At 34.2% G+C, this 24,408-nt stretch overlaps 1 protein-coding gene across 2 annotated transcripts in view; it reads right to left on the reverse strand.

Moving 5' to 3' along the window:
- The window catches only part of CNTN5 (contactin 5), a 692,218-nt gene that overhangs the window by 48,633 nt on the left and 619,177 nt on the right, over window positions 1-24,408 (reverse strand). For both annotated transcript variants that reach the window (XM_032205142.1, XM_032205150.1), the window contains exons 14-16: window positions 19,927-20,054; window positions 19,089-19,264; window positions 3,847-3,967 (exon numbers count right to left, since the gene is read on the reverse strand). In XM_032205142.1, the coding sequence (XP_032061033.1) occupies window positions 3,847-3,967; window positions 19,089-19,264; window positions 19,927-20,054 (425 nt within the window). The remainder of the gene's footprint in view (window positions 1-3,846; window positions 3,968-19,088; window positions 19,265-19,926; window positions 20,055-24,408) is intronic.

Genomic DNA, 24,408 nt, shown 5'->3' on the forward strand with positions numbered 1-24,408 from the left:
TTTCATAGAAGCTTATTTTGAAGAAGAAATGTTCTTGCCAAGTTAGGTAGTAGCCTACCTGAATATAAACAGATCATGCCAAGTATGCCAGGACAGCTGTTCTCTGAACATTGTAAACTAGCATGAGACTACTATGAAGTATTTGTCATTCATATTCCATATCAAGATTAAAATGCAAGACATTTAAGCTGGAAAGCTAATGTACTGCCTGACAGGTCCAGCTGCCAACAGAACATCTCTTCCTAATGACATCCACATTCTTGGTGATATTAGAAAAAATGTAACAAAAAGGGAAAAATAAATAATTTGAGCTTTGAAAACAGCATTTTGGGAACAGAGAAATGACTAGAGATCACTAAAAAGTTGTTTCTTACTTTAATATACATAATTTAATTACATTTTTAAAGCACTTAGGGAAGTATTTTAATTTTGTTTTGAGCAGTAAGTGCTGAAGGGATTTCAACCTTCATTTTGCCCAAACATGGTCTATCACATCTTTTCAAATGTAATTTTGAAGTATTCCTGAAAAAAATTCACCAGATAAAAATCATTACAAAAATAATGTTGGCCATGTATTTCATTGCAGCTTAACTAAATTCAAGATCTGTAAATTAGTGACTCTGAAAATATTTTGAAAATGTTTTTAGAAGTCTATAACCCATTGTAAAAAGTTGCAGTATAAAAACTTGCAGCTGTCCTAACTTCTTTTGCAGTTCACACACACACACATAATAAACTCAGAAATGTTGCACCGTTAATTAGCTCTTTGTAAGTAATTAAACTTAGAAGAATTGAGATTTACTTGACAGTATTCATTATCTGTTCTTCTGATATTCCTCTACTAATGACATCTTTGGAATTTAACTTCTACGGTGTAATACAGGGCAAAGAGGAACTGCTGTAAAATGGGAAAAATAGTGACAGGATTAGTTCTTTGGGTTATGTTCAAGGGATCTTCCAACTTTACAACTCACAAATATGGTTTTACAAAAAAAATAAATATATTTTTAAAACATAGTCCATGGCTTCTTCACAATAAAAGATAATGAGACACCAAAATTGTCCATCTAAAGAGCTGCAGCAAGGTTAATTGTCATCCAAGTTACTTACAATAAAGTTCTAGAAAAAATGCATTGAATTGGAAACAATGTATGAATTGAACACATAATTCAATGCAAATTCAATTAGTTTGCTAATAGCAATAATTCCTGAATATAATAAGGAGGGAAAATTACATGATTTTCATTTAAATTATTATGTGTCCAATTTATTTCCTGAGGAAACGGTGTTTGTAGAACAACCTTTTGAGTCAAAAACTACAATGATACATTAAAAATATCAGATGAACCTTACAGTACAACTAATGGTTGAAATATTTTTGTATGCTGCTGGTATGTTACTGTCAGCACTCAAGACTGGTATTTTGTGTAGAAGTAAAATGAAAGTAAGGTCAGAACAAGGTTGTGCTGGAACTTTGCTAATATTGGCACTTCTGAAAGTTCATTGTTTCTGGTATCTTGATTTGGCCATGGACTGTAACGTTTAAAGTAGGAATCACAGAATCACAGAATCAGAGAACTGTAGGGGTTGGAAGGGACCACGAAAGATCATCAGGTCCAACCCCTCTGCCAAAACAGATTCCTCAGAGCAGGCTGCCCAGGTAGGTGTCCAGACAGGCTTTGAATATCTCCAGAGAAGGAGACTCCACAACCTCCCTAGGCAGCTTGTTCCAATGCTCAGTCACCCTCACCTTGAAGAAGTTCTTTCCCATGTCAGTGTGGAACTTCCTGTGCTATAACTTGCAGCCATTGCCCCTTGTCCTATCCCCACAAACCACTGAGAAGAGGTTGGCTACATCCTTCTGTCCCCCACCCCTCAGATATTTATATACACTGAGGAGATCCCCTCTCAGTCTTCTCTTCTCCAGGCTGAACAGACCCAGGTCTTTCAGCCTTTCTTCATAGGGAAGATGCTCCAGGCCCTGTATCATCTTTGTGGCCCTCCGCTGGACTCTTTCCAGGAGATCCCTGTCTTTCTTGTACTGGGGAGCCCAGAACTGGACACAGTACTCCAAGTGAGGCCTGACCAGGATAGAGGGGGAGGATCACCTCCCTTGACCTGCTGGCCACTCTCCTTTTAATGCACGCCAGGATCCCATTAGCCCTGTTGGCCACAAGGGCACAGTGTTGGCTCATGGTCAACCTGTCGTCCACCAGGACCCCCAGGTCCTTCTCCTCAGAGCTCCTCTCCAGCAGGTCGTCCCCCAGGAAGATGTTTTCTGATATGAATAAAATGAAATTATTATTATTATTATTTTTTAAACTGGAAACTATACTGTAAATAAAGAATATATAGCTTTGTATTTCATTGACTTTACTGCATAGTGGCAGTGTTTTCATAAATGAAGTCTTCCTCTGCAAAGTGAAATTCTTCAGTTTACTGAGATGTTTGTTGAAACATCTGTTGCTACTGATCTTGTTTGCTCAGCAATGCCCAGTATCTCCAAAAGCTAAACCTAAAGACGTTTGAAAGGTGCTGAAATTTGGGATCATCAGAGAGTGTCAAATTGCAGGCTACTGAGTGCACTGTATAAGCTGAGATAGATAGAGAAAAAGAATTATCCAATCATAGAAATGAGGGAAGTAGAACATTGTAATTAAAGTATATTTCAATATAAATTCTATTACAAAGCCATCATAGTTTTAGTTTCATCAACAAGGTGGCACGGTAATGAGACACTTGAGTACATACATTCTGATACTGCTTATAATGCACTTTACTTTCATCTCAAACCTCTTCCTCAGAGAAATATTTATTTTCTACTTCAAATTCAAGAAACTCATATATATAACTGGTATTCTTCAATAAAACAATGTAGTAGCTGGTCTGTAGTGTCCTAGATAGTAGTAAGCTAAAAGATTTTTATTGTTTAACAAATTCAGTGACATGAAAGTTGAGATAGCCTTGCTTACCCATAGAGCTTTCTCGTCTTGTCTCAGGGAGGTAAAGGTAACACACAAGTTTTGCATAACCCACAAGGATGACTCAGATTTCCTCAGGCAGCTAAACCAGCGTTATGTTGAAGTGCCCAGTTATGCCATAGCTTATAGAAAGATGATGGTCCTTAAAGTAACTTTATGGAAATATTTAGCAGCTACTCCCATAAAAATGTGAAAAGCCCTGCATCAGCCAGAAGCATTCTTTATCATTTCAAGCATATATTCATCCTAAAAGTGATATATATGAAAACATCAAAACTAAAGAAGTAGTGGAATGCGATAGAAGAAATATTTCTGAAAGATTATAATCTTTAAATAATTTTGATTTATTTTTATCTAGAGTTTTTCAAATATTAATGAAATATCTACCTCAATTTATACTTTCAAAACCCGTGTACTCCAAGCGAGGTTACCCAGCTGTGCTACCTAGCAGGGATCCACGCCTTTTGTCATTATAACACTCCCCAGTTGTATTGCCAGTAAGTGGACTAGAAGTCCTTAGCTCCTGTTGTGCACTGAGCATACACATGCACACACAGAGTGCAGACATACTCAGCATAAAGGAATATACATATGGTGCTATGCTAAAGTTTGGCTTTATTGCAGGCCAATTGGTGTCCTGGTTAAGATATGAGATCCTGCAGAACATCGACCATGCGTTCCTGCATGTAATCAGGAACGTTCAGTGGAATTTAACATTCAGGTTAAAAAATTACCCAGGCCTAAAGATGTAGCCAAATTTTGGTGGTCACAATACCGTGCAGTCCCTAAAGCCCACATATTTTAATTCCCTGGTACAGTGATTTCTGGTGCCTGCATATTCAGAGGGCACTGTGAGGCTACTCACCCCTAACAAGCAGCTCCGTCTCATCTGACACGGTGTCTGCTGCAGTCTGGACCCTGCAGCCATATCTCCCAGCGTGCATCAGGAGGATGTTCCTGATCATCAGATCTGCAGAGGACGCTTGCTGAAACAGGGATGAAGGGTCCATTTAAAGTTTAGTATATCTCTGTGTTCAAGGTACCTCATAAAGGTGTTTTGTGAAGTGTGAGAAAGTCACAGCTGCAACTTTCATCTTACACTGGTGTGCCTTAATACTCTCTTTGAGGATTATCAGAACACTTTTCTTATACAATTATTAATAGGGATTGAAGAAGAGGATTTCATGTTTTTAATAACTTTGACTTTGCTTAAAACACTCTGTGAATATTTGCATGCTCAAAGAAAATGCTTCCAAACTAATATAAAGAAATTTGTTAAGGAGCCAAACAGGTTTTTTTTTTTTTTTTTTTTTTTTTGATGTAATCCTTAACATTGAACAGGTAGTCTTAGAAACGAAGGACTCTCTCTTCCTCTTCCCTACAATGCAGTGACATTAGGAGTATATATCTCTACATTAATGAAATTAAGATAAATTGAAACAAAATGTTAATTGATTTTATTGACCAAGAGGAAATTAATACTAAATAAGACCAAAGAAATATAAACAGATTTTCATTTTTCCTGATGAAATTTATATATATTTAAATCTAAAACATGTAATCCGTAGATATATGTACAAAGAGAACCAGTTCAGATTTTTATTTTTCATCATTCTAGGCAACAGTAATTGCAATGCCCCAAAACCATGATCAGAAAATTGAAAAGTACAACAGGTAAGAATCTCTGTGTTATTTCGTAAATGGAAGTGATAATATTAGATTTTACATATACAAAATCATTTATATCCAAAATTTACTTTAGTCATTCCATCTTATTCCATCAGATGTAGTGAGCTCAAGTCCACAGATAGTTATAATACTGTAGCTACTTAAGGAAAGATCATGTAAGGGTGAACAGAAGTCACCCTGAGGATATGATGTAGCAATTACAGTTTACTTTCTCAATTCTGTGTTCTGAAAATACTTGAAAAATTTGTAATTCTAAGGTAAACATTAGCAATATGTACATATATATTAGCTAGCTACATATAGCTAATAGCCATATATATTTTTGTTCCTGTCAAAATATTTTTTATTGAGTCAAAGAGAAACGTTTTTAACAGATTAAATATAAGATTAAAACATATTAGATATCTCTAAATTTTCTTGTTGTTGCTACTCTGTATGATATGTAAATCTAACATGTACAATAGAATTATAATTACACTGCTTATCATATAAAACATATCATTTTAATAATTACAGAAGTTATATGATACATAATCTATAATAATCTACAATTAAATAATGTATAGTTTTACTAAGTACAACTATTCCTATTATAAGCTATTATGTAAACTGCTATTATATTCTTGAGCCATGTAGAGTTTATATAATAAATCACTATGCTATATAAAATGTATTACATCATGTACACTGCATTTTTTACAATAGTATAACAAATATACATAATATATAATAAATACATACAACATATACATATATTGCCTATTTATGTTATGTTAAATTATATTTACATTATTGCATATTAATTATTACATATTAAGAGTAATAGATTTTCATATATAGTTATATATTTTTATATAAAGTAGTATAATGTAATGCAGTGCAATATAGCCTTATATGGTATAATACTATATGTTATATATTATGTACAGGTGTTTATATACTTCTCTTCGGTGTTTCACTTTAAGAAACATTTACTGAGTATTTCTCTTCTCAGATTTTATTTACTTTGCTAACCAAGAAAAGATTGTCAGTCTCTCCTTGAATGACAGTTTCCCCAGGTTTTAATTTGAGTCACTTTTATCCTGAATGACTAAAGTTGTATTTATTTGCCTGTTTTTTCTTTCTGTTTTTTTTTTTTTTTTTTTTTTTTTTTTTTTTTTTCTTCACATATTCTGCAGTCAGGTAGGTAGATACACTCAGATCTTCATTTGCTCTCACTTTATGAGCTCTCACTTTATAACCATCATCCCATATGTATCTGACCTTGCACTTTGAAGTATTAAATTTATGTTTATGACTTCAGTTCTCAAACCCATCTAATTTTTCTTTTGCGATATTTTTGTCATCTGTTGTTTTGGTAATATAATAAACAAATAAACAAATAAATTTGGGCAATTTTGTACCACGCAATTGTCATTCACATTCTTGTACTTCTATGCCAATGTCAAGGTTAAATAAGATCGATTCCAAGATCTATCTTTTAAAAGCTAGTTTCTCCTTTCTGGGAAGAGCAGCTCCTTTTCAGGACAATATCTTGCCTTATCTTCTTTAGCTGATGAATGGAATGGAATGGAATGGAATGGAATAGTTCAGTTGGAAGGGACCTTCAAGGGATCATTTAGTCCAGCTGCCCACTTCAGGGCTAACTAATCTTCTCCTCATTTACATTTTTGGAAGTGGGATTGTTGTATTCCACACAGCACCAAGGCCAAATCCCTACTGAAGCATATTCACATGGAAGGAAGGAAAACAGAGGAAGCAGGTCAAGAACATTACTGACACCAGAGTGAATGATCTATGGCTCAATAACCCTGTAAATGTAAGAAGTGTGTATATAATGGTAGTGTTTTGCCTTCTGAAGTGTCCTCAGAATGATATTGCTGGAAGCAAGCTACTCATTACCAGGTCGTAATACAATTCCTGTATTTTTGCTCTGGCATTCCAGAAATCACAGTGATGAGTGCTCTGCAGCTGTAAAAGCACATGCATGACCAGGAGTCAACTTCAGGATACACATTTTTCTAGCACATCAGAGTTTACTAGCCAATGAAATGGGTTGCTCAAGATGATTAATGATTCTAGTACAAAGCCTTCAATATTAGAAAGGTAAGGCCAGAATCAGTCCACTTTTGTTCTCTCTTCTTTGGATATAATTTATGTGTTTTGTTGTCAAGTGGGGAGAAAAACATTATAGATAGCAATTATTTGGTTTCATTGCTCATAAGCTCTTAAAAAACCTGACTGTCACTGTCTTCCTGAGAGTTCATGACAATATGAATCATAATATTCTTAATCAGGAAAGATATATGCATTTCATATGCATACCTGTGTAGCTGGGCTGGCAAGCAGCTATTGGAAAAATCATCACTCTAAGTAGAGAGCTGTGCAGTAAAATGGAAGCCTGTGAAACACTTGGATTTATTACAGCACAACAGAATGTACAACCAGCATTGTTTGTGCAAGTGGAAGAATACTACATTTGGTATGTTTAATACAGATGGATATATGTTTAGACATTAGCTTCATTATCATGGTAAATGATGAGACATTTTAGATTCCATTTAGATAACTAGGAACTATGTTTGACCAAGACCTCTAAAAAAGAAAATACTATTTGCTGTTCAGTGGTATCAAGGGTCTTTACAAATTTTAAGGTTTCTCCTATTTTATGCAAGATATATAAATTTTAGAAAAAAAAATATTATATAGTAAGATTTTGGCAATATTTAACTTTACTCTGGGGATAAAACAGTTCATAACTCTAAGTATTCCTAGATTTTATCCTTGTTTTGTACAAAGGCTTCACAATATACAGAAAGACTAAGTAAAGGCTAAGTAGAAGAGAGCTATACTATTGTTGCTATGCTGTTGCTATGCTCATTCTCGTCTACTGGAATGTAAGGACTTTCATATTGACCCTTAAAGCAGCCCTCATTATTGAGAATGAAAGGATTTGTTTATTTAGGAAAAGTATTAGAAGCCATAGTAATAGGCCATTATTTTGTGGTGATTATTATAGAGACTCCCTTTTATCTGGTTGATTATTTACACTAATGTCAATAGAGAATTGTTTGGATAATCATAAGTTGTATCTATTTTGAAAATTAGCTTTGTATCTGAACTTCCCTAGGCCTGGAACAAAGCCAGGGAAGAAGAGGCTGTGGCCAAACAGTTGGCACATGTAAGACCGGACTAGAGTTTTAGACTGGATTAAAAACAATGAGAATTTGAAAGTAAAGACATTACAATACCAGTGGGTCAAGGTTCATGTATCGTTTTGTTGATGATCTTATCCTGTTATAAGTTCAAGACTACAAAAAAATTCTGGTGGTCAAACTGATGTGCTGGCTTTCCATATCTTAAGACAATCTCTATAACATGTCACTGGAGTTGCTTGTTTAAATCTGAATGATGACAATCCAGTTTTAAAAAATCTGTTAAGCAGGGAAGCATGTAATGCTTCAGCAAAAGCAGAGCCTTGCCCTCCTCTTTAGGGAAGATGCAGAACAGGTGATTACAAGTAGTGTAGAAAGAGTTTGCATCTTGACTATGTGACTCAGAACAGCCTGAGTTATCTGTGACAGCGTGGTTTTAATATAACGAAAGCCAAAATTAGTGGTGTCTAAATTTCTTTGTCAATATCTAAATTTCCAATTTATTAAGTGTACATTCTGGAAAGCTGCATTTAATTCCACTAATTTTATGCTCTTCTTCAACAGAGCACATTTTGCAATACATGCATTATATCAAAGAAGCATTTAATTAGAAAAAATCTATATTCATTGTTGTTCTGAATATCATTTATTACCCATTTAGCCAAGTATCAAAAGTATTTGTATTTATTCAGTAAAAACTTCTACTGTGTGGAATATATATTGTATTTTAACAAATTTAAGGAACATTTATTAGGCAACTTCTAATGATTTTAAGGAAAGGTAAAATTAACTTTCAAGGCCAACATCAGCTGGGCACTTACTGCAACACTGAGCACTTTTGGGGCCTTCAATAACCAACAAATAAATAATAATACAGCTACTATGCTATCTGTCATGACTAATAGTTCTTCTTTCTGGGACAACAAATTATTGTGTCATTTATATTATGCTCCAGAGTATTCCATTCATCAGTTTTTGGGTAGCTCCAGTGATGAATACTGCGTGAATCTATTATTCTTACTGTTCCAGTGTGATATGTTATCTGAGGTCATAGTTATGTCTTCAGTGTATCTACTTAGGTTTACAAGTATTGACTTTTTTTCTTTCTTTCTTTCTTTCTTTTTTTTTTTTTTTTTTCTTTCCCACAAGCTGATGCAACCTCTACATAGCATTTGCTTTTGGTATAGAGATACTTCCAAGGAGTATGTAATATTTGTATTTAGTTAAATGAGCATTATCCTGTTTTTTGCGTTATCCTTTGTCTTTTGCACCCATTGCCCTAAAGTAGGGGAAGGGGAAGGGAAAGGGAAAGGGAAAGAGGAAGGGGAAGGCCTTGCTGAGAACTTTTTGTTGTTGAATTAATACGTTTTCAGCCTTTCCACATCACTATTGAAAGGAAGCTGTATGTGGATTTTTTCCCTCTCTGTTTCATAAATCCTAAGAGACTGTGAGTTGCTTTGCAGTGAAGCAACTTTTACATATGGTTCTTAAAGTGGAGAGAATTATACTTATTCTTCCTTTGAGACTGGGTTCATTATCTTGAGCTGGTTGCTAGGAAACCTCCCCATTAATCTGTCCATTCATTTGTTGTGTTTTTATCTCCAAACCAAGGTGGTTCATTCAGTATCCCACCTTTTCTTTTAAAGGCTTTGTGCAAGAACAATCTTTAATCTACCTTCTTGAAATGGAGCTCATGGTTACAGAGCCAAGCCGTTTTTTAGCATCCAGTAAGTCTGTTGTTCACTTCCTATCTCTTCCATCGAAGAATTAAACATTGGTTTGATAATTAAAAAGCTCATTACATCTATTCAAACTACGGAATCATATGTGGAAAATATACATTAAAGAAACTTACATTACTCTCTCCTCATGAAAGAATCCTAGCATTCATTTCACCTGTTTCTAATGCCTCTAATTTTCTATGTTGGTTATAATACTTCCCTTCCACACTCCAGATGCAGTTCTGTAAATGTAGCCCCGCTTTGTCTCAGCGAAAGGGACAAAAAGACAAGGTAGTTCAAAATCCTAGGTAGTCAATTGAAATGATTTGGCAACTTGCAGCTCACAGCTTCTGCACTGCAAGGGCCTGGGGTCTAGAAACTCTGCCTATCACTTGTGTCGAAGACTGGGCTTGGGAACTCCATCTGGCCACCACGCTGTGAAAATTGTCTCCCTGCTTGGGAAGAACATATGTAAAAAGGTAGTGAGACTGTTGTGACAGATCATGAGAAAACACAAGGTTAAATCAATAATGAAAAGAGTGGGCCAATCACCATTACAGGAAAACTTTTATGTTGAAAACCTAACCCATGTTTGAGTCAGTTCTTTACAATGACTGCAGGGGTTTACTGAGGCTATTTGTATGTCATCTCACTTGCTTGACAGTCAGGTGTGAAGATACTTTCCTGAAAAAATTGTTTCTGCATAGAAGAGAATGATCAAGAGGTATAAAAAGCTTGAAAAGTAGATAAACATTTTGTAAAGTCATCTTCTGTACAAGCTTAGATCAGTAAAACAGTGTTCTGTAATTAAATGGGACAGAGATTTGATCCCAAATAATAAAGACCACAGCTATTAATGTTATCTTGTTCAGTTTATTTAAAATATATCAGCTATTTTTACAGCTAACACACAGGTGAATTCCTGACTCATACATTATTGGATTTAGCAGAATAGTCTTTATTAATGAAATTCAGTCAGACTAAATTAAAAAATGATTTCACAGCTGAATATTGCTTGTTTGACATATTTGATTAGCAATGGAATTTATTTTTGGTGAATTTATCTGAAGTAAAATAATGATTCTACAGAACAACCTCATGGCTATGTTAGCTTTATACCATCAACAGTAAATGAAAAATAACAATACAATGAAGTTATTTTAAATTATACTGATGATTTAAATGTACATTATGATGGATTGTTGGCTTCAAGCCAACTTCTGTTCGTAATACATTAAGGTGCCATTTTATGCAAATTCTTAGCTTTAGCATATCAACCACTTGCCTGTTGCTCATGATGTTTATGAATTGAAAATATTTAATGTGTTGAAATGCAACAGATTTTTGTGTTGATATAAGGATCATGGAAAATTATAATGTGTGTTCTATCATTTAATCATATAAACAAATTCAGAACAAAGATTAGTTTATTGTCAATGTTTGTTGTGATTACTGGTATATAACAGTACAAAAATGGTGGTATAATAGTATCCACGCTGGTGCCGGTTGACTGAGGAATACCTGATGTATTTGTATTATCATGTACTGAGTCTGGCTGGAATGTTAACTTTCCTGGCAGCAGCCCATACAGTGCCGTACTCTGTACTTGTAGCTGGAACAGCAGTGTTATCACACCAGTGTTCTGTCTACTGCTGAGCAGCAGTGGCACAGCGTTGGGCCTTTCTCTAACCCTCTTAGGGGGTGGGCAAAAAGTGAGGAGAGAAACATCACTAGGGCAGCTGACCTAAACCAACCAAAGGGATATTCCATACCATGTGGTGTCACACTCAGCAATAAAAGGTGGAAACAGGAAGAAGAGGGGAGGGGTGGGCTCTCCTTGTAAAAACGTCGGTCCTCCTCTCGAACACCGGCTGCGTGCATTGAGGCCTTGCTTCAAGGACGTGGTCAATCATCGCTTTTTTGTGGGAAGTAGAGAGTAATTTCTTTCCTCTGCACTTCCATATAGCCTTCATTTATTTTATTTGTTTGTTTTCCTCCCTTCTTTTTATTTTTCCTTTTCCCCTCCCTTTTCCCCTTTCCCTTTTTGTTTCCCCTTAGTTAAATTGTTTAGTTCATGGTAGTCTTTATTATTATAATTATTTCCCTTTAATTAAATTATCCTTATCTCAACCCGTGAGTTGTTCTTTGCTTTACTTCTCCCCCTCCTCATCTAAAGGAGGGGGAGTGAGAGAGCGGTTGTGGGGTTTAGCTGCCCAGCACGGTAAAACCACCACATATCCCTATCTATAAGAAATTGTAAAAAGAGGTGGCTTTCAAAGTTTCAGATTTTTGGATCCATGATGATCTTCAAGTGGGAATATGGAACTTTCTAGTAACATTATTTTTGAGCACTGTGCATAGTGAAATCAGCAATAATGAAAAGTGTTGTTTAGAGTGAACACTGCTGGTTAGGAATAGATGTTGGGGTGAACAGAATGGACTTTACAGTACTGCTTGACTTGCTGCAAATTAGTTCAGTTCATAGTATCTGAGAAAAGACAGAAGAGATGAAGTTAAATGCATGCCAGGAATATCTCAGGTACTGGTATAGTTTTGTGAAGTTTAGAAGGAAAAAAGCAGATAAGATATTTTTTAAAAATGGAAAAAAGTGATAAAAAAAGCTGGGATATGAAGTGAAAATCTTCAGGACAGAGAATGTCCCTACTCTCATATTCCCCAATTTGTTTTCTGTACTGAAGTTACTATTAACAGGAAGGAAAGAGTGAAGTACATAGAATATTTGTGCTTTGTTTAAAGCTGAAGATTTTTATTTTTATTTTTTTTATTTTTATTTTTTTAAAAAAGGAAGACTGTAGAGCTAAATATATTATTTGAATATTGAAAATTTGAAATTTGAATATTTGAAAATTTGTGATGGTAGTGATGGTGTTAGTGATGGATGTGGTGTTAGTGGTGGATGAAGATGATAGAAGTGAAAATAGCATCCAGCTGTGACAATTGTAACATTTTAAGGAAACATCAGAACAGGAAACATGAAGAGCAGACACATGACTGGGATTTCATTAGCATACACCACAAAGGGTGCTACGACAGCTGTATGTGAACAGAGATTTATTAGCTGGGTTCAAAGCTGATGGCACACCTTAACTCTGAGAAAGAAAGCCACCTAAGAGAAGAAAAAATCAAAAGAAAACAAACAAACAAAAAAAAGGCTTGGAGGGGAAGACGTAGGAAGAACAGCTGAGGTCACTGGGCCTGTTCAGCCTGGAGAAGAGGAGGCTGAGGGGAGACCTCATCACAGTCTACAACTTCCTCGTAAGGGGGTGTCGAGAGGCAGGAGACCTTTTCTCCATTAACACCAGTGACAGGACCCGCGGGAATGGGGTTAAGCTGAGGCAGGGGAAATTTAGGCTTGACATCAGGAGGGGGTTCTTCACAGAGAGGGTGGTTGCACACTGGAACAGGCTCCCCAGGGAAGTGGTCACTGCACCGAGCCTGTCTGAATTTAAGAAGAGATTGGGCTGTGCACTTAGTCACATGGTCTGAACTTTTGGGTAGACCTGTGCGGTGTCAAGAGTTGGACTTGATGATCCTTAAGGGTCCCTTCCAACTCAGGATATTCTATGATTCTATGATTCTAAACAAACAAACAAAAAAAAACACGAGAAAGAGAGAAAGGGAAAAGAAAAGAGAATACTTCTCCTGGTGGCCAGCCAGAGAAACCCTTGTCCTCTCAAGGTTCTCTCCAGTGCAGTAGGTGACAGAGAAGACAATGATGAGATTTAGTTTTTGCCATTTCCCCCCTGGCCTTAACCTTTTCTTTGAGACCTGTTCATTCATCTTGTTAATTGGTTAATGTTGATTGGCGTATGTTAATTAACAGCCAATGTTGTACCCAGCTTGACTGTTAAGCTTTTCAGGACATACATTAGATAATATTTATTAAGTAGTTAAGTGATTTATATTTATTTTACTTCACACTGTTCTCCCCTCCCTCCCTCTTTTCTTTTTTCTTTTTTTTTTTTTTTTTTTTTTTTTAATTTTCCCCTAATATTAATCAAGATCTATAAAACAGGAAAGAAATAAAGGAGGATGAAAGGAGGGATGTTTTTCAGACTACTGGGAGCTTTCCATATGACCCTGCCATAGCAACCTGACTGGGGTTTGCAAGTGTAAGGCCATAAGAACAAGAACAAGTGAATAGCAGCATAAGGAATGATGCAAGGGAGAGATACTGCCAGGGGTGCTCTGGAAAACACTGGACAACAGCTTGGGAGCAAGAATGCAGAGCTGCAGGTGAAAAACAGGCTACACAGAGCCTTCAAATTAGACAGTATTGATCAGGTGCTCAAACCATCAGCGGTGCTGTTACAGCCCAGATTAATACTGGGCTAAACAGAGTTAAATGGTGCAACAGCTGCAAAGAAAGAGAGGAAAGAATAAAAAATGGGCTGTTGTGAAATATCTGGTATTTAACTCCCCCCCCCTTTTTTTTGTCCTTTATATAATAAATTTATTGTAAACAAGGGAAGGCAGAAATACTTTAATGGAATAAGGTTATGATTTTTTTTTTTTTTTAAGGATGTGACTTTTTTATGATGATCATTTTTCTGATAGAAATCAGTTTTCAAGGATATTTAGTCACATTGTCCAAAATGTTCAGTTATCTCCCTGTTCCAAAGTAAAATGAAATGTAAGAGATGTTACTTATCATCTTCTCTCTTTTACTCTTTATTCATAGCCAAAACTACAAGTATTTGGGCATATCAGTTCACACACTGTTGATTTTGGGAAATGCTCAGTGTCCCATTTTAATGCATCATGCAGGTATGTCTGTAAATTTAATCAGTTCACAGGGACTGTTTTATTCTGGAAGCAGCACATGGAAAAAGTTTGTATCAGACAATGGTTTTCATTGTGTTCAGATTTTGAGTAGTAGCTACCAGTCATAAAACAAAAAGTTTTTTGACATGCAATCCTTATTCTGTTGTGTGTGCACCTCCTCACCCCACCCTGACCATGAAGTTTACAAGAAACAGAAAACTCCTGTTCATAAAGCATATCTCTTCTACAAGACTTTTGGCAACTATTACTTTTTTTCTATGGGTGGGTGTTAAATAAAACCAAACGAGATTAATTCAATAGGGCTTTTATCTCAAATAAAGAGCAGATATATTATTATTAATAGCCTGCTCTTTTAATTGATACTATGCAGTGTAGAACTTAGTGCTTCCTATTTAGAAAATGGTAATGAAATTTTAATCTTCTGGAAGATCATTACAAGGCAACAAACAAAGGAGAGACTAGAAAATGTAGGGAAAGATGCAAAGTTATGCTCTCATAGGTTCTAAGTTATCATATTCAAGTCTCCAGTGCTAGAAGGTGGTTAATGTACTGTCCAGTTTATATATACTAGCCTTTTCTAAGTGAAACAGTGGATTTTAATTCACTTCTATGTGGAAAAAAATGATAGCAGTAAAATATAATGTGACAATTTGTGCTTATGTCTTTCCATGGTTGCAGTTTCAGTTAAGGTAAAAGACCAAGAAGATATTGAGACTAAATCACTTTCCTCAGTCTGAAAGTTATTCATACAGGTCAAGGTGAGGGACACTAAGAGCAATGTTGCTGCTTACCATTATGTAGATGAACACAATAAATTATTTTATTTGGCTGCCATAAAAACAATGTCAGCTTTCAAACACAGCTTTGGAATAAGGATAGCTGGTTGAAAATCAACTCATAAAATCAAATGTCTTTAACTAGAAAATAGATACCTCCTCTAGAAAAATAAGGTAAATTCTGTTTTGTTTTGTTTTGTTTTGTTTTTCTCAAAAAACAGAAAATTCTGAACAGGAATTCTGGATTTAACAACAACAACAACAAAAAAGTAGGATAGAAAATCAAAGTTACCCTAACAGATGCAAACAGGTTTATATTTTCTGTGCTCAAGTGCTCACTGGTGTTGCTGGAAGGAAATTCTGGCAGTTCAACTTCTATTCAACATAATTTTTTTTAATTACACAGATTACCTCCCCACAGACCCTGAAATGTTATCAAGTCTTTTGGTTGACAAAATATGATTTTTCTGATGCCAAAGGACTCTTGGTATATGTATCCCTTTGAATGATTGTTCTGCTACAGAGCCTGTTGTAGAGTTATGCATGCAAAATATTTGGCACATTTTCTGTCCTAGAGTACAGTCGCTCCAGTGGATTTTTGCCTCTTTCCCTTCAAGCATAGCTTTTTTCAATTTGACATCCTTACAACACTTATCCTACCTAAATTGCCATAGGTATGAAATCCTTGGTAGCTCAGTAAATAACAGAAAAAACACCTTTAATTTGTATAAAAAATAGTTCTCAGTATGATTTTTTTTTTTTTTAAGAATGCAATTTTAAACCAAGCAAAGTAATATGTATTATTAATAGAAGCTTGTCCCTTTCCTTTTAACTGTAATTAGTAAGGAACATGCAATTTTAGCAAATGGAAATTTATCTATGATCCAAATAAATGTTACTTAGGTTATAGCTTTTATAACACTTTATTAAGCATCAAAATGTTTGTCATACTTAACTCCTGGAGCTGTCACAGTGATACTGTGAGCAATGCAACTGGTGTTGTGAAGCTGATAGTGGTTTTGTTATTAACAAAGTCCCCATTCAAATAATGTTCAATCTTTCAGGCTTTCAAACATATAGACAAAACCCAAGCAAACCCGAGCAATTTATTTATTTTTAATCTGATGAAGAGTCAGTGTAAAAATGGGTGTATAGAACTTCATGCACACAAAGTATATTATTTTTCTTAGATGTACTCAAATAAAAGCATATTGTGCAGGATCAACTCATGCATTTTTTTTTTTTTCCAAAAATGTAAAGTAAGGGATATAAATGGAATTCTATTAGATTTCAAGTGTTCAAGTTCCTTTAGTCTGCATTCTTAAAGCAGTGTCTTTATCACATTGTGTAGCACTCTGAGAATGGATAGATGGGATTACCTGATGGGATTACCTGATGGGATAAACAGAAGAGGTTTTTTTTATGTTGCTTTCCCCTAGTACATGGTCATTTTTTAGGTTTCAATTAAGTAAAGGATTATCTTTCTAACCTCTTGATTAATTTTACATGTTCATGTAGTTAACAAAAAGGTAAATGAGATATAATTAACTAGGCTCTGGAAATGAATAGGTATGAGAATTTTTATTTTTATTATTATTTATTATTTTTTCCCCCTAATGTCTGTCAAAACACAGAAAGTTTCTTATATCCACAAATATTACTTTGGAGTTTTGCACCTTATGATACAACTTGATTTCAAGACAACACAGGCAGGCCTTTTGATAAATGGAGATCTGCACAGGTTTTTACTACTACTTTTTAAGTGGGAGAAGGATGTGTCAGATATCTCCAACAGCATTCAAAAAATTGTAGTGAGGATTGTCCTAACTGGTCATGCTCTGGTACATCTGTCCTGAAAAGGAGTGTTTCTCCTATCCCCATACTGTAATGAGTCAGTAGGTATCAGTACTATGAGTCAGTAGCCCTCTTCTAGTTCATCCAAGCCTAAACTACTATTCTAAAATAAATAAATTAATTAAAAAAACAAGAGAAATGTCTTGACATTTAAATGACTTAGGAATGCAAGTAAATGAAGCATGGCCTGACAATCTCTTGTGTGAGCAATCTTGTAAAGACAAATCAAGCTACTCCAGTTTAAAATAAATAAATAAATAAATAAAAATCATTTTGGCATCATTTTATTATTTCTTTAAAGCTTTATAGTATTTCACTATTTTAACACTGGCTTAATAAGGACAAAGTAGACCCTCATCTGTTTTAAAAAAAATAAATATGTTCTTTCTCTTCAGCTTGTTTTTCTTTTATGATCAGCTGAAGTTTGCAATTTGTTAAAAAAAAAAGTAAATTTTACAAAAGCATTTAGGAAATGGTTAGGGTTCTGTGCCTCTGATGATAAAGATGACAGATTTTTGTTTCTTATGCAACCATTTTTTATCCACTTAGGCATTTAGATATTGAACATTGACTCCATTATGACAGCATGAATATTTCTCTGAAAATGTCCTAGTATGTCTTACTTCAGGTTCTCATTCTGAATGGACCCTAATTCTATCAGTTTGACGGCTGTCTGTGGTGGAAATGAAATTATGAAAGAACTCTTAAAAGATTTACAAATCCCTGTGTTCATATAATAAAATAAATTCAATTAATTTTGCTTTACTTTGGTAGGAGAAATGTCTTTGGTAATTTCCTAGCCTGAGGATTTTTCTTGGTGATTATAACTTGAAGATAACTTACAGACTTGAAGATGCTCAAATGTACTAAAGGATCTGTGTAACACATTTTAGATTTCAAATTTTTTGAAATAACTTGATTTAAACAGTAAGGATAGGTGTTTTCTTGAATTATAAGATGTTTTAAATTTGAAGTAAAAGAGGAAAAAAGGAAGAAAGAGAGAAAAGGAAGGAAGTTACAGTTTTTCCTTCTTAAATATTTAGTATTGGATTTTGAATACTGGATTTTTGATGAAGAAAAGTACGCTAAGAACCTTCACACCTTACTAATATTTTTCAATGACAAAGCTTATTGAAGTCAAACAAAACAAAAACAAACAAACAAAAAAGCAAATCCCTCACCACCAACACGCATACAAAATGGATACGGTATGACATATAAAGCCAAGCAGAGGAACAAATTGATTGTCACTGACAAGATTTCTAGTGCAAAGTTAACTTTACTACATTGTGCTCAAATTAGACACATTGACTTTTAAAAGTTCCTGACCTTTGTGAGGTTCATTATTCTGTTAACATAGCATGGACTTTTGATTTACATTTCATTAATGGCTAAATTGAAGTAAATGTCTGTAGCTTTTATTTCCATACTCATTCACATTAAGAAATTTCTTTCTACTAAGAAAAGTTCAAACAGTTTTACATGGGACGGACTCGTGTTACTTTATCATACTATTTGATCATATTAAATTATTTTTGTTTTTAGTATATATAATTTGTATGCATATTTTTCCATATGATTTTTATTAACTTTAATAGCAGTTGCATAGCTAGAATCTACTTGGGGGGGGGGAATGCGGGGGGGAGAGGTGGGCAAGGGATGGTGGTGGCAGAGAGAAGGCTGGAGAATAAAACATAGTCCTTGTTATTCAGATAACAAAATATGAGCTAAATAAATAAAAACATTGGGAGGTAAGGGCATTCCAACAACCATACTATCTGTAAGAAAGATAAAGTTTATAGCAGCATCCTTTTTGTATTGAAATCAATAGAATTATGTAAGGAAGGTTAGATTCAAACTACTTTCTGTTCCCTCACAAAGATCAACAGGTACCTCACTAATACTAACAGATGAAGAATTAACTCTAGTAACCTGAAGTTTCTACCTCTTCTAGCTGTAATTTCTTTCCAACATTAGTGAAACAAGTTATCTTTCAATTTTGTTAGACTTTTGTACATGGAAGGCATGAAAAATCATGTAAAAAACATGTAAAATAAATTTTTATCACTTTGCAGCACACATAAAACCATACGTATGATCACTTACTGCCTTGATGCTTTCAAAGTGTCCACCTTCTTTATCAAAGTCAATTGGCTGCCCATTAAGTGTCCAATAGAAAGTGACATCTAGTGTGCTGTCATGAAGGGCTTTGCAACTGAGGACAATGCTTTCTCCAACTGTTAACTCTATCTTCTTGGGAGTCAGCTCTATTCTTGTTGGTTCTTGAAATATAGAAGAATAAAGAACATTTCAATGGAAGTCTAGTTATGGCAAGGCATCAATATAATGTTTTTAAGTTCTGCTTGGTTTACTCAGACCCTGCATTTATTCCCTTTTTCTTTTTTTTTTTTTTTTTTTCAAATATATAGTGCTAAATACTGAAATATACATACATATATATATATATGTATATATTTGCTTGCTTTTAAAGCTGTAACACTTGGAATCTTGTGATTGTATTGTCTTGTAAAAAATAAATGAAAAATAATAAAAAAAAATCCAGGCATAAATATACAAAGATGACCATTGAACATCTAAAATGAAAAGCAATATAAGAAGTCACCTACAAAGTGAGAAAAAATGTGGCTTAAAAATTAATTGTGACTCAGTCCTTAGAATGTTCATTGATGCAATTTTTTTTTTTTCCTTCAGAATTCAATCCTCTTTAGAAAAGGGATCCCTCTTCAGAAAGCAAGTGAGATCCCAAAAGATAAAATATGTTAAAGGGGATATTGATTTTTATTTTTTCTTCCTCTCTCTCTCTCTCTTTTTTTTTTTTTTTTTTTAATTTTATGGATCTATTTGTGATGATCTGGTTGATTTAATATGTATGCAAATATTAGCCATGAGATATCATCAATAACATCAAAGTTTTTTGTCATACCTTTAACAGATACTGATGCAATGATTTCTGCAGATCCAAATACATTTACACCTTGGCATAAATACCGTCCTTCATCAGATTTAGAAGCATTCAGGATTCGTAGGCTCCCATGTGGAAGAATAGTTATCCTGAAAACGAAAAATACATAAATATATCTCCATTCCCAGCAGCCAAAGTTCATGATGATAAATTTTACAGCTAATAAATAAGATTAAGGCCTGCTGCCTCTGTAGTTAGGGATGAGGAAGATGATAATTGTGATAATCTCCTGTTTCAAAAGGTTTGTAATAACCCCATTTTACTCCTTTTTCTTTAATTCATAAAGTTACAAGGAGCCATCAGTGGATTAGTATCTTTTAACACATATCCATGGTGAATATTAATTAATATTTTGTAAAGAGTAAAAAGGTGATTCTTCATAATTTGTGTTTAAAGTTTCACTGTTATATTTTGTCAAATTAACCACAAGATATTTCATTAAAATAAAATAAAATCTTATAAACCAAATCTAAGAAGAATGGAAAGCAAAATGTAAAAGAGAACTGGAAAAAGAAAACAAAAACAAAAACAAAACAACACATAAAATTAATTATATCTAGTCAAAGTATGATTGATGACATTACTAGACAGTGTAGCATAGACACTTAAATAATCTCCACTTTTTTGTAGCTTAGAATTTTTTTTAAATTGAGTCTAGTATTATTCCAGTTTCACCACATTTCTTATTTGAATAACCTCACTGAAATATACTCATGAGAAATATTTAGCCATTTACACTTGGGAATTTCAGATTTTGTCTTTGCTTACACTGTATTAGTCATAAAATATATTAAGCTGTACAAAGTACAAATTAACATGCTTTAACTGATCTAAAAGAAAAAAAAGCCACAGAATTTATGTTAAGTCTGCAGCCCTGGAAGAACATTAAAACAAAACAAAACAAACAAACAAAACCCAATAACAATAATAAAAACATTACTTCTGTCCTGACAGAGAACTGCAAGGCTAAATGGCATATCTTAAATGGCAATTAAGCCAAACCCTGCTTGCAGATATTGGACTCATTAATATGCTGGGTGGTTGTTAGGGTTCTCCAAAGAACATAGGAGGTATGGGTTGGAAGCAGGCATGGACACTGAAGGAAGATAATTCTCAGTAAATGCTTTCAGGTATCACATAGAAGTGGAGGAAGTGAAGGAGTGCTTCCTTCTCCTGTATTTTGAAAGTAAGATTAAGACCTCTAGCTGTATTAAAGTATCTAAGTGGGTAGGTGGCCTTTCACAATGATGGCTGGATTTTTAGATACACCTCTACAGTAAAGATTTTTGTTAAAGTAGTGACTAATATTCCTTCTGCTGGGAATATTGTGTTGAGGTCAGAAATAGCGGAGACTGCAGTGTTATAGTTTATTCTTCATAGAAAAGTTTGTCACCAGGAGTAAGGATTTCTCACCACCCTTATTAAGAGGTCTGTGTTGGGCTCTTCAACAAACAATATATGGAAGGAATTCCCTTTGTAGGTTGGACACCTTAAAGTGCAAAACTGAGTTTTGTTTAAATTAGCAGTGATTAAATAAATACTTTCAATTATGTGTTCAAAACAAATCACCAATATGAGAAAAATCACCAAAATGAAAAATATTATTTTTTACTGTCAGGAAAAACAACAACAACAACAACAACACTCCATTCTCTGACTTTGGTGTTTTATTATATGACATTTATAGAAATAGTGGTGGAGAAAACAGAATTTTATTCTCATGAGAGAATGTACAGTTATTCACTTCAGATGTAAAACTACTTACTGTTTTTAACCAAAAAAATATAATAATAATAGCTAAATAGCTTCAAATGTGAATGGAGCAAAGAAAAGACGTCAACAAATTCCACAGTACAATATGATGCTCTATGTCCCCTCTTACCCTAAACTAATATATATCAGTTTTTGAGTTATATTACTTGTCTAAAAGTAATTTTTTAGAAAGCAAAATTATATTAGATAACTGCTTTGTATCAGAATTTTGAGCTTCCTTTTATCTATTTATTTATTTATTTATTAATGCAAATGGGAAAGTTTTGTTACAATATTTCACACCTGTGACTGGTTTCACATCTGAAGTAAAAAGGAGTACATGTTTCACTAGAATGGTATCTGGTTTAAGAACTGATTGGGGTGTAAGCTTCCTTCTTTTCTTCTTGGTGCAAGTAGTCTTTTGTATATTTCTTCTCAAGATACTTGGTGATCAATGCTCTGAGGACATTGTATTATTAGTATGATAGTAGCCTTTGCAGAACAGTAATAGTTGTCGTCATACTGTCAGCATCAGACAAGTGAAAGGACACTCCTACAATGCTTACAAATTATAAAAGCTTATACACAGCATAAGTCATGATATAAAACTGTTTTTCATTCTGATCTCAGAAGAAAAGAAAGTTAGATGCATATGGAAGATGAATGAATCTTATACATATAATCACCTACTATTCTATTCAGCTAAAAGCTCTTGGAAGCTCTTCTCTATTCTTTCATGAGGAAAAGAATAATTGCTCAATCAAAGGAATTGCAAACACATTTGCTGGTGAATTATCTGACTCAGAAATTAATACTTTCCTTAAAATACCTAACATTCATTTGTTCTCCCTTTTTGTGTTTGGGAAAAAGGCCAGGGTTTAGTTATGATGAAAACTGAAATGCTTTATTTATTCACATAACACTTGCTGTACACAGCAGAAACACAGACTTCTCCCTCCTGCCCTGCAAATATCTGTCATGGAGACACCACCCGTGTAGTATGTCAACATATTTTAATAAGAAAATTCTGTAGCAAAAGTTTTTTTTAACATTATAAACAGAAGGGTAGCAAAGAGAGAAGAAATGAGGTTGGAGTATAGTTAAGAACAATTTAAGAATTCAGGAAAAAAAAAAAAAACAAACAAAAAAAACACACAAAACAACACATTATAAACTGAGGGAAAGATTATGATTATAGATGAAGGTATAGAGAAGGGATGGATCAAGGTGATAGTTTGGAGATTATTGTATCTAAGTTTAAGCAAAACCTAATGGAGATAAGTGTTGTCCATCCAGGGACTCTGAAAAAAATTGGCATATAATCTTACTCTCTCTGTAGAAAAAATTTTCTACATAATAATGTGGAGAAAAAGATATGAGAATTGATGTCTTGGAATCAGTAAATGTGCTGGTTTAATACCAAAATCAAAAAAAAAGACTTTTAGCAATAATATTAGTAAAAAGAATAATTGGGATAATAACAGCAAATGAACAGGATATAAAATTCAACATGATTTAACTAACATAAAACTTCAGGGCAAGACAAAATTATTATAACATTTAATAAGAGAAATATTTTCTAGAGAAAGTGAATGCAAATTTCGTCTTCGAAGTGTTCATTGATGAGGCTATTGGAATTCACATGACTGTTTAAACAAGTTTAATACAGAAATTTAAGATGGTTAAGGAACAGTCTGAACAAGAGAGGAAAATCAATTTTGTTGAAAGAGAGCTGGGTCTTTGAAATATCATCCTATTTTCATAATGACGAGGATACAAAAAGAAGGATGCTAGAAATTTGCTGAAACAAACAGTACACTGATGCAGCAAGTATCAAACAGGAGGGCTTTGGTGACTCTGAGAATTACATTCATAGAAAAGTAGTGGATGTTGCTCTGGACTAACAGTACTATACAACAAAAGTAAATGCAACCCTAGAATATAGTAGATACTAACCAGCAGCTCATTATGGAAGTGTTTATAGTTAAGGAACTGAGAAAACGTAACCTGGAATATAGGTCAAACATCAGTACTAATATCATAATTATTCGGAAATCTTAATTTTAATAGAGCTAGCACTCAGGAGCTCTATTATCAGGATAACCAAGAAGGAAGATGCTTATAAAATGAAAGATAAGGTTAGATGAGCACATGTTAATTCATGGATCTTTCACATAGAATCAGTACTGTTTCTATTGACAGTAATAAAATGCCACATGTAATTCATATTATAGATTTAGATAAACTCAGATATCTCGACCTAGAACTGAATCTCACCCTCAGATCTTGAGAAAGTTCCCCAAATATAAATGCCTATTATCACCTGACATCATGTGAGGCACAGAATCGCAACTGCTGTTTACATCAAAAGTGTGGTTCGGAAGTGAATTCCCCCATTTCCTCCCCTTATTCTGGCTTTGGCTATTATCAAGAAGCAGTCTATAAACTCATGAACTAAACTTTCAGCCAAAATTGAGAGGTATTCTTGAAGAATGTATCAGTTTTTGGCAACAAATATGCATCCAAGACATGGGATGGGAATAAAGCTACTGTGAAGAGAAACCCTGAATTAGGCACTGTGGACAGTGGCAACTTACACTCTGTGAACTTGCTCCTTTTCATTCATAGTGAAATAGTCCAAGGGTATCCAAGACACCTGTATAGGGCTGAGAAATGCTATACAAAACCTAT

This window comes from Aythya fuligula, chromosome 1, assembly GCF_009819795.1.
Source record: "Aythya fuligula isolate bAytFul2 chromosome 1, bAytFul2.pri, whole genome shotgun sequence".
Taxonomy (NCBI): domain Eukaryota; kingdom Metazoa; phylum Chordata; class Aves; order Anseriformes; family Anatidae; genus Aythya; species Aythya fuligula.